Here is a 12,195-nt window from a genome sequence, read left to right on the forward strand (position 1 = left end):
AAGAGCAATATTTTGGGAGATGTAATTCTGTAAGTGAACTCTTAGTTAATATTCTGCAGTAAAAAGTTAGGGAAGGGTTAGCCACTTAGAAGCTTCAGTTGAGAGTGTGCTAACTTCTGTAAATCATTAACTTAGTAACTATGAGTCATCTACAATGCCTGTGCATTATGAATAGCATTATCTTATTCCTGTGTAACGCTCTACATTTCTAGGAATCACAGAGAATTTGGAAAACTTAATATAGTATTTACCACTGAGGCTATCATGGAAACCTAGAAACCTTTAGGATTAAGTGTTATACTACACACAGAGAAGACAGGAAAAAAAAGCTGTACAAGATTAAGCTGTGGAACTACAAAGAGTTCCAGCAGAGCCTGGATTTTCCATGGAGAATGTCTGAAACTTGACTTAGTTTTGAAAAACGCTCCTTATCATTGTGCCAGATGGTACTGAAGGATAACATTTATTTCTGGAGTATGCGGGGAAGAAAGGAAAGGAAGGCTTGGTAAAAGGTAAAGGCATATATCCTTGTCCTCTTGGAAGGCCATTTACTTTGGAAATCAGAAACATGAAGAAGTAATGCAGTCAAATGCATTGGCATCTTGCTTTTCAAAGGAGCATTATGGTCATTAGAAATACAGTACTCGGTGTCAGTAGTGAAAATAGCAACTAACTATGAATAATTAAATTCCCAATTCTTTGGTTGATGGATTTGTGTAAGATAAGGCTGTCTGAATGTTTACTTTTTGATGCATGGCAGGGGAAAATGTAGATGGTACACATTGAAAGCATAGGAAAAAAATAAATACTTTCGGCTAAATACGGAAGCAGTCAGGTAACCACTGTCAGATGAATTTACTTTGTGCTTTTTGGTTTTATATATGGTTTCACAAATCATTTCAATGTCTTTAAATGATGAACTGAAAACTGACTTTTAGGAGGCACCATAATATCAGGTACCACTGTGTACCTGTCGCAAGTGAGTAGTTAGGTCACTTAAAGAATCACCAACAAAGGTATTAGCGAAATAGTTTTAATATGAATTTGTGGGAGTGTGACTTCATGACATTTGATGGCAAGGTTTCCGCTATTACTTATTGCTTAGATATATCACACAAAGAAGAATCAAATTAAAATTAAGCTGGAATGATTTACACAGAGACTGGAGATATAAAAGGGAAAGGCACACCCTTCTATTTAGTCATGAGATTCAGATTGGACTTCTTTGCTTTCTAAACTCTTGATAGAGCTTAGGTGCAGCTACATCCAATCTCAGTCTCACACTTGGACAACAGTTTATATCAAAAGATTGTCTAAGGTTTATCCACAGTTTAAGGTTGATCACAAGAGTTTAGCAGCACTTAATCATTGACTAATTTATCATTTACAAAGTAGACCAATATGATTTACTATAATCACAACAGTAAATTAATCATGGATCCAAGATGGTAACATTCATTCTGTACTTGTTATGAGGTACCAAAATCAATTCACACACACGTGCACTCAGACACAAATGAATGTGTGCATGTGTACATATATATATATGAATGTACAATGATGTACCTGCTATAAAAGTTCCCCTCGAGTTCAGTGAAATATTCACGTCAAATACCTTTGTATTTCTCAGTGGGTGAAGGGTTGAGACTCAAGGAGTAGGCGTGTCAGCCCAGACTCCATCATCAGCTTTTGGCAACAGTCCTCCTAACTTCACAAACCTTGGAGTTTGCAAGCTCTGAGAGGCATCTCATTCAGAGGCAGATGCTGGATGCAGCCCCCTGTGGTCCAGGAGCGCTCAAAAGTGCCTCGCTTTAGGACTGCCATGTATAGGATCAGAGATGATTGGCTTTAGCCAACAACAAATTTCCGTTCTGGCCACAACCGGAGTTGGTAATTACTTGAATTTTCAAATTCTGGTGATGGTGGTACCATACCTTTCCGATTCAGATAAAGAATGTAACAAGGCCATAAGGGGATGTTACAATTCAGATAGGTAACGTTGCTGGTACAGTCAGTTCCCCACCTCAGCCATGCAAGAGTGCTGGCTGATATGGTCAAGGGATGCTTATCCACCCAACTCTACACAGGGACTCCTGAGATTGTAGAGTGGCCCAGGGGAGGAGGCAAGATACACGACAACAGGATCTCAGCTTTTTTAGAAAGCTGCCTTTAAGCAAAGCAGAATAGCATATAGTTGGCAGAATGGGGACGCTGTCCTTCCGCAATGTGTGTTCTTCAATACTTCTAGCTTTGCTTTAGATGAATAGGTGTATTCTTAGTATTGCAAATAACTGTATTTTGTTTCCAAAAGATTTAAGAGAGCACTGGAAATAATTGGTAAAGCCTTAGCAGACACTGAAGAACTGGTTTAAGTGCCAATGTACAATTTGGTTTGGTACCCAAACCAGGCTGTCCTTTGGCTACATTGATAAGTTTGCTGGAGGTGAAAGGTGGACTTTGGGAGTGCTGAAATAACTTCACAGATAACTGTGGGATTTGGCGATAGTGCACTGGCAGGGCACTGCTTGCCCTGGAGAAAAGGGCTTTGAGCACACTGCCTGCTTGCACTGGTAAACAAGAGAGCTTACTGCTTTTTCCTGGCACCCATGCAACCTTGGAAACAAGGGAGGCAGCTGGTGGGTTTTTTGCTGCTCCAACACAAGTTAACCCCAGCTTGCTCCCTTGGCTACTTCTTGTGCTGACTGTGACCTCAAGGAGTTGGCCTCAGAGTGATAAGCTTGTGGCATAATGAGACAAATGGCTTCTGCAGAGCTACCCAGCACTGCACGTGGCCACAACATAGCAAGCTGTGGTCTCAGCAGCATAGCCATGGCTTCTGAAGTGACGAATTATTCTGGCTTTCCTTAAATGAAGTAATGTGGGAGCAGTGGTGTAAAGATGGTTTCTCTATGGGGCTTTCGAGATACGCATATATTTGCTTCACTCTTACTAGGTAAAGGAAAATGGAATCTTAGAAAACCTGGGGGAAAAAAAAAATGATCCCAAAGAAGAAATGCCTAGCACTGTCTAAATGCCTGGTAAATAGGTTCATAGCCTTGAATTCAAAAAGATGATAGAAGTAAAAATTACTTCAAAGGAAGCCAAGCTCCACTCAAGTCTCATAAGTTTCAGGTGTTTTATTATATTTTTGTGGTTTGTTATTTCTTTTTAAGGCAATAAATGCAGTCTAAATATTACTGTAATTAGTCATTCTCGACTACTCAGTCCAAATGATCAGTGTACCCTTTTACATTGGGAAGGAGGAAGCAGTCTTGGACACAAAGCCAAAGCAAATTTCTGATTAGTGATCTGAATTAAAGATCAGACAATATAGTTTGTTTTAACCCTGCTCTTCAAATTTTATACACTAGAGTTTCTCTTTATGTAGTCATTCTTTTAATCTCTTTCTGTGATGAGTTTGTTTTTCTGGCCTTGGCGGGGGGTGGGGGTGGGCAGGGAGTGGGGATAGAGGATTGCATTGAGAAGAGGCTTCCTTACATATCCCAACTGGTATGACTTGCTTGGCATTTGTTTCATATGTTCTTTCCATGCACGGTTGGTATTTCAGAGATTTGTGGTAATTGCTGCCACAGACTGCTTCATCTTTTGTGTATTATCTACGGGAAAAGCATACTGCGTATATTGATCGGGGTTTTAATAAAGGTGCTTCCTATCACTTGTCATCAAACTGACCCAGTGAGGACTTGTTAAAGGATTTTGGAGAAGAGATGAGGACGAAGTGGCAGGAACCAAACTGTACTGCACTCGCTCTCCTTCCTACCTGTTTGAAATGTACTTTACCTTCAAACAGTGATGGTATCAGCTAAGACATTGGTGTAATTAAACCTTCTTATTTTTGTCAAGGAATTAGTTTTATATATATTCTGTCCATTGTTCTTTCCATCAAATTTAATTTCTGGCAAGTGTGAGCATGCCTGTCTTATGCTGATACTTTTTTCTGCCTGCTTTCTCTCTCTTTTTCTCTCTTTCTGGTTCATTGTGTCCACTGATGTGTGGATTACTCTTAGAACGTTCTCAACTAATAATTTATGTTTATCTGAAAGTAGGAACTGCAGGTTTTTTAGTAATAACAAGCTCCTCTATCTAAACAGCCTCTTTTGTTTCACTGCCTTCATTTTCTTCATGTCTTGTCATTTTTTTTTCATTTGCTGCTGCTGTTAATCTGACATCCTTTGCTCCAAAAAAAAAAAAAATGTGTTTTATTTACAGGGCACAGCATTTGGAAGTGCTCCTGTACCTTCTCGCAGGCAATTATGTGAGTCTCTTAAATTCCGCTCTGTGTTGTAAAGATGACTATGTGTTCATGTGCTGTAGCATGGCATGCTAATATAGAGTTAATGCCCTGAGGTCAATATCCAACCACTGGTGTTGTATATTGCCTGTAATGTGTTTGTAGCTAACAGCTTCTATTGACCCCTTCTTTATTTCTTTGTTGCGTTTTGTCCAACACATCATGAATTGGGGCTGCGCTGTGCACTAGAGTTGCAATAAGGGAAGAAAATACCATAATGACTCAAAGTCTGGAGGGGAATAATATCCTCAGATCATGTGTTCAACATATTGATGAGTAGCATTGTTAAAACTGAAGAATCTCTTTCTTATTCTTCAAATTATTCTTTCCATTGTGCAAACAAAAAAGAATCTGGATCTCAAAAAACTAAGATATAGAAAATCAAACAATATGGTGCAAGGCAGACATTACTGAGACCAGCTGTATTTTTTATAAGACTTTCTTTCTAATTAATTTGTGGAACAAGTCCATCCCCTGAGCTGGGGAGGAAAGTGAACCTTTGTAGAGGAATCTTATTCATTGTTTTCCTTAAATCCATTGGAAATATTGACAATAGATAATATTTCTTTTAAATTAAAATAATTTCCCCTGTTGTCCACCCAAAAACCTGAGAAATTGCAAAAATAATGTGTTAATTTTTTTAAAATAAGAGAAAGGCTTACATTCTAATTCCAAATGATCTCTCTGCTGCTTTAACAGTGTGCGTGTGTGAGTGTGTATATTGAATACATAGATTCTCAGAATACCATCAGACTTTGAGATGAGGACTTTCTTACATTCCTTGAGTCTATTTCTGTCTCTCTCCTCCTACCTTGAGTTAAATGTCCATCCTAAAGACATTGGTGTCTTCCATATGCATATAATAAGCTACAGCCATGCACTGCATTATTAAAATTACTTTGCACTGCATCACACCACTGAATGTCAAATAGATTCATTAGAATATAACATTACAGGCTTATTCATAAAATACAGTGCAGTTTGAACGATGCTTCATTGTTGGCAGTCTTGAAACATGTTGCTTGCATAAATTCACTGATGCTGCTCTTGTGTATTCATAAGAAAATGTAAAATATTTGTCTATGAGTGTGGGTCTTACCAAAGTAACAAAAAGTATGATCTGTATATGACTGTCCTTTTCTTTTGTGCAATTATTTAAGATGTTCCTATTCTATTGGGTATATCTAAGGGGAGAAAAATTGTCAAGAGGAAACACTTCATGAAATACAATTATGCTCCTGTTAGAGTTATTTTAAGGTATGGTCAAAAGAATTAATATTCTCATTGAATCCTTCAGAAAAACAATGCTGAAGTTATTTTTATCAATATATATATATGTATGACACTTAGAAGTCTACTAAATTGAAAATTCAAATTGCTGCCTGCCTTACTTCCATTTAAATTAATCCTGTGACTGGTCTACGTGATTAACAACATCAGTGAAGACTTCAGAAGCTCAGTGACATAATAACATGCCTTTAACATGCTTAGTTTTAAATAATCGGAAGTGTGCACAGTACCACTGTTGACAGCTTCCTTGTGCAGAGCCCCTGTTTGAGATGAACGACCGAGTGTCATGTAATGATGTGTCTGGGATTTGAACATAAGGGAAGGTGTGGGAAGGGCGGAAAATGTTTTATCTGGCAAAGACAGGATAAGATTTTTGTACCTAAATAAAGATGCAGAGCTGTGAAGTAAACAGAGGAATGGATAATGGTTGGGTTAAATATATGCATGAATAGTTTGGAAGAAGTGGTCAGAATCTCCAAGATTAGCTGATGATTTAACAGTAAAACTAAATCACTGAAATGGTGGGATGGGAGAAGTGGGTTTAAAACTGCATATGTTGAGTGTAGCAGTGGCTTAACTGTGAAGCAAATGAAAGCAAAATAAAGACATATATATGAAAATCTGTGACATTAGGAGGGAAAACAAGGTGGTGCTGGATTATTTCAGCCAGCTGTTTTCTGCTTTTATGTATACTGGGAGGCAAAGATTATATGGAGCTATGAATATGTTATGGTAAAGTTCTTCTAACGGCAAGCTAAAATAGAGCTTGAACATCCTAAACTTGTCTTCCAGAAATTAGTGGTAACTTTTCTGGTCCTTGCAAAGTGTTGAAGATTATTATTGTTCACGTACAAAAGTGGGAAATGGGAATGCCTGGGAATCCAGAGCAGGAATGCTACTGTGTCCTGTCACATAGATACTGAAAGTTAGGCTGTGTTTTCTTCCAATTGGTGTTACCAGGGATCCTACAGTAAATCTACTGCAATACAAGAGGCAAAATTAATTTGATCTGAGTTGTCACAAGATGTTTTAGACTACTGGGGACTTGTGGCTGCTTCGCCTCCAGAGTGAGCAGGGTAGGCTTGATGGTGGTGTTGCGGGTCACCGGGAAGTCATGCACCTCTGGGCATTCGAAGATGTCATAGACATTGAGTGGCATCTGGGCCAGTGCTGTGTTATGACATTTCCTCTTGTAGCCCAGGGTCCAAAGAAGCTGCTGGGGAACTGTGGCAAGGTAATGAGTAGTTGAGACTAAGATGCTGTCTATATAACATTTCAAAATAACAAGCTTCTACTGATGGGGCATTTTAACAGTCTGAATACAAACTATGAGACACTTAGTACAAGGATAATTAATAGATTCCAATATAGGAGTTAAGACTGCTTTACACAAGACATGAACATGCCTTTTGAAATGGAGTAAGTTGCATCTTCATTTCTGTTTTACGATGAAGACACCAGCAGAAGCAGAAATAAAGGAACATATAATCCAAACTCACCGCAAATGTGAGATCATTTGTGATTATCAACAAAATAAGATGTAAAGACAGAGGACAAAATGAATGGAGAGTCTAGAGTGAATACAGATGTCATCAGAAGTTCAGTGATAGCTATATGACCCCGCTTTAGCCATTGGAGTACTGTTGACGTAAAAGAAAAATACAGATTAACAAAATACAATTAAGACTAAATAAAATGTTGTGTCAAAAAAAAAAAAAAAGTGTCTCCTGGTTTTTTGGGCAGATCTGCAGTATAATTGCTCTAGGGACAGACAAGCTATTGTATTTTTTTCCTGTCACTTGTTCATTACACAGAAAAGAAGCACAAATGCACCAGTGAAACTGGTATACTGTGCAGTGTAAACTGCTGGAACATTTTATTTGCATATTATGTGAAGATGAGCAAACCCCATAATTCTGAAAATACACTTTTTCATTGCAGTTTCCTTTAAACTCCACTTTTGTCCTGCAAAAATACATAATGGTTTAAAGTAAAGGTTTTAAGTTTATATCCGTTGTTAAACCATTGGACCATTGGATTAAACTAGTGGGCTGTGTACCAGATGACAAAGCTTTAACTTTTTTTTTTATATCTACGGTACTTTTTATCAAGACTTTTTATTCTGAACAGTTTCCTTGTTTAACGTGTAATGTCCTCAAACTTTAAGTAGCTGCCAACTGAAGGTGACAGTGGGCAGTACCTTTTCAGAAAACGTATTATCATTTACATGTAATTCAGGGAATGAAAAATGCTTACCACTTTTGATTACCACTACTTTAGAAGAAGAAATCAGTGAGAAGAAATATCAAAGAAAAACCCTTGATAAAATAGATATTCCTGAAAGACAGTAGAATCTCAACAAAAATCAATACAGTTACATGGTACCTGACAATCAACTTTGCAAACAGAACAAATTGGTTCAGACACTTGAAATAGTCATATTGTATCCAAATAATTTCATACCATCTAAGGAGAAGCCAAGTGCCAAAATCTACCGGAGTTAAACCAACCTTTAGGCTGGGTATTTCATGTAACGGTGAATTCACTGTTAAAAATAAATGAACCTAACATCAAAATTAAAGGAAGTGAAATCCTTAGTTTTTTGTTAAATGACACTTTAATGTTATCAGCTCACAAAGAAAAGCTTAATTACTTGGTGCAAGCATAAATACTTCAAAGTTTTAAATTCAGCCATGGTGGGTTTTTTAAAGGCATAAATTATAGCAGAAAATAGGAATTTAACTCTTGTAATTTCCATTCTACATACTATAGATAGTTCAAGTAATAAAATAATCTTAAAGAAGTACTTCCCCACTGTCAGTATATTTCAAAGGAGTGGATAGCTTCTTTGGTCAGCCAGAGGGAGAAAACAAGGAAAGTAGATGCTATACTGACAAGTTAAATGTTTTCTTGAGTCATGGTGCATTGTGGAGGAAGAAACCTTTTTCATGGGAGTGGTTTTCTAATACAGAGCTAAAAAAAACCCTGAGGTGGTGATGGTAAATGTGTAAGTTGCAAATTAAAAGTTTTAAAATGTCTTTCAGAATTTTAAAGAAATTTAGAAATGAGTTGGCTAACCTGCTAGTAAAAAATAGATTTTTAGGAAGAAAGTACTGGCAGTCATTTTCTTGTAGAGTTGATCAAAATATATGGAGTCAAGAGATGTGAGTAGTAGTTCAGTTAAAGTAATGGCTAAAAAAACTTATTAAAAATACATGCACGTTTATAAAGTCCAACCATGGTATTTTCTGCAAAGGTTTGTCTGTCAGAATTCTATTCTATGTATGATAAAACCTGTGAGCATAGGAAAATAAATTGGTGGGCTTTGAGCTTTGTAAGGAAATTTCACCCTCACAGAAGGGTGTGAAACTCACCCCAACTGTAAGACAGATACAAGTTCTCTAGACTGAACATCTGACTAAGAAAATGCTAAATGTCTTAATTTTACACAGGGTCACCAGTTTCAGTGATGGGTCTCAAAGTCTGTAGTAAGACTGGTATCACTTGTTTGACAGGTTTCATCTTGAAATTATTCAAATACCTATTTCATCTTTCAGAATAATAACGAAGGTATTTACATAGTAAAATTTACGATGACAATGTTATTCAAGCTAGTCAGCCTAGCTAGGTTGGTGGCTTCAGGATAACTTGAAGGGTTTGACCAGGTATGTGCAGCAGAATGGCAGATTGAGAACAGCAGTATAAGTAATTAACTGTTGAAAAGGTAAAGAATTAACCTTTGAAGATGAAAATATTTTGTATGTGTCACAGAATGTGCAATTTTAGTCAGCTCTAGGAAAAGTTATGTACACACCTTGTGTAGGAGAATTGCAGCGGCTTTACTTGATTCCTCAGTAGTAGAAAACCTGGAAGAATGCTTGAAGTCTGAAGCTGTTCAGATTTTCTTTTTGCCATGCTTCCTTCCAAACTTGATGGTAATTACCCTGCCAAACCCTGGGTGCTGCTGTCGCTGTGACCAATACTGATTTCTTGGGCCTCTTTGAGCTGTGGAGACTGTAAATCCCCAAGCCTTACTCAAACCTGAGCTATCAAAGGCTGTGTCTGCCTTAATCGTAGAATCATTTAGGTTGGAAAAGACCCTTAAGACTCAGTCCAACAATTAGCCTGTCACTACAAAGTCCACCACTAAACCATGTCCCTAAGCACCACATCTACACATCTTATAAATACCTCCAGGGTTGGTGACTCAACCACCTCCCTAGGAAGCCTCTTCCAGTGCTTGCCAGTGAAGAAATGGTTCCTCAGATCCAATCTAAACCTCCCCTGGTGCAATTTGAGGCAGTTTCCTCTTGTCCTATTGTTTACTACTTGGGAGAAGAGACCAACGCCCACCTCCCTACAGCCTCCTTTCAGGTAGTTGTAGAACAATAAGGTCTCCCCTGAACCTCCTTTTCTCCAAGCTAAACAACTCCAGTTCTCTCAGCTGCTTCTCGTAGGACTTGCTCTCTAGACCCTTCACCAGCTTTGTTGCTCTTCTAGTACTATATATGTGTAGTATAACAGAAGCTGATCCAGAGAGTGAAGTGGTTGGAGTGGATGCAAAGGAGAAAAAAGTTGTCCTTGTCTATCATTTCAGACTTAAAAATTATAGTTGTGCATCAGTGAACCCGAGTAACTCTTTAACTCAGCAGAACTCTGCAGAGGTGAGATTTGCATGCGTTCAGGAACCTTAGTAACTGCAAGCCCATCCTGGATACATTCTTTCTTCAAGATTCTGTTTGGAGTTATGAGTTTGGGGGAGGTAAATTATTATTTCTTAAGTTACTAATTTTCTTACAGGAGATGCTTGAATGTTTACAAGGTACGCAGACAAGTGCACTTAGAAAGACTTCTGTGAGGAAAAAAGCAAAACTAATTACTATAAAATATATATGTTCTTAATCCTATAGAAGTTTAGGTTTATGCCAGCGTGATGTCCATATGTTCCTTTACTGTGTGGCTGGATCTTAGAAATGCACCTGGCTGGCTGTAAAATCAGATTTTAATGAAGTAATTCACTCTCAAAAAAATTAAGCAACGGTAATAGAAATGAATTATGTGAATAGTAATAATCCTTAGTATCTATTGTTTAACGTTTTTGGCTCATAATTCTTCATTGTAATATTTCTAAAAATGGCCTCAACTGATAGTCACCTGCTAAATTTAATTTAAAACTTCATTAGAAAATTATCCCTTTAACTGAATAATCTTTTGATCTATTATTTTAGCTCAGTAATATGTTCTCAGTGATTTAGGTTTATTCTATTGTAATCACAAATTATAGTCCTATTAACTCCAGTGGATGTAAGATCATGCTCTGTTTTTCCAAAATGATAAAATATATATTCTGACAATAGCTTTATTAATATGTTATTATTTTTAAGTCTTTCATTTCTGGGAGAGAATTCTAATTCTTTTAAGAGCAGCTCCTGCTTTCAGTCCTGTTTCTATGGAAACAAATATTACCACAGTGAAAGTTTTTAAAAACTTATTATTTTAAAACGTTGGGGACTGGAGAATTCATTTAAGCAAATTTGGAACCCACTCAATAAAACATGGAACTTAGATGTAGAATAGAATTAAAAAGTTTTTATGTTATAGCTTAGCATGTGAGTTTTATTTGTCTTTGTTTCTTAATTCCATGATTTAAAAGAAGGATTTCTTCTTAGAAAAATAATTTATATTGCATTTAGATCGTGCTAGCACAGAACTCCCCAAACAGGGTATTACACCAAGGGATGTGTTTCTTTACCTGACAGCATTAAGGAATTTAGAAAAATGAATTTTTGTGTTCAGCAGTTTGTGCTTCATGAGGGAGAATAGTATTTATTAGACATATGTACAGCGATACATTAAAAGTCTTCAAGTTTGATGTGCATACTACACCTGAATATGGAAGAAGAAATAAAGCAAATACATTGTTGCCACCTTGGATATCTTATCCTTGAGCACAGAAAAAACACCATGGTCATAATTGTATTAAAACCCAGATACTGTGTCCAGTTCAAACAAAGTAGTCCTTCAAAGACTTAATCTGTCATCATTGAAGTAAATAGTCTTATCAGGGTAAAATTCACCAAATTCAGACATAATCAGTTATTCCTGTCCTGCTTTGCATTCACAGAGTTGATTACACCTTAATCAAGGGAGACTAAAAAAGCAATGAACTTGAGAAATTGCTTCTTCTGTTTGTTGTTTCTTTTTTTGCTGCCATTATAGTGTGTAAAAATGAGACACATTCTTTTATGCTTCTTTTTAAATTTAAAAGGTGAAAACTAAGGGAATCCATTGAAATTAGGTAGCTTTTGCTAAATTAATTTTAAAACACTCAATAATTTTAAAGAGAAAGCGTTCCTCTCTGGGTTTCTGGAACTACTTCAGGTAGCTGTAATTGTATGTTTTTGGAAGTTCTGTCTTCAAGACATCTGTAAAATATACTTAATTATTACAAAAGTGTTGTAAAGTAATTACAATATGAAACTCTTTAGTCTTCTGGGTTTTTGTAAGTTCCACACACCCCCCCACCCCCCACCCCCCCCCCATGAAAATGAGCTGAAATGGCAGCCTCCAACAGACAGTGTTGTTTACACCCT

At 37.0% G+C, this 12,195-nt stretch overlaps 1 protein-coding gene across 2 annotated transcripts in view; it reads left to right on the plus strand.

Moving 5' to 3' along the window:
- CCSER1 (coiled-coil serine rich protein 1) overlaps positions 1-12,195 on the plus strand; it is a 722,557-nt gene that overhangs the window by 571,679 nt on the left and 138,683 nt on the right. Inside the window, exon 10 of one of the 2 annotated variants that reach the window (XM_037379393.1) lies at positions 4,231-4,276. The exons of the other annotated variant lie outside the window; for it this stretch is intronic. Within the exon in view, the coding sequence (XP_037235290.1) occupies positions 4,231-4,276 (46 nt within the window). The remainder of the gene's footprint in view (positions 1-4,230; positions 4,277-12,195) is intronic. 2 annotated transcript variants of the gene reach the window in all.

The sequence above is a fragment of the Falco rusticolus genome, chromosome 1 (genome assembly GCF_015220075.1).
Source record: "Falco rusticolus isolate bFalRus1 chromosome 1, bFalRus1.pri, whole genome shotgun sequence".
In the NCBI taxonomy this organism is placed as follows: Eukaryota; Metazoa; Chordata; class Aves; order Falconiformes; family Falconidae; genus Falco; species Falco rusticolus.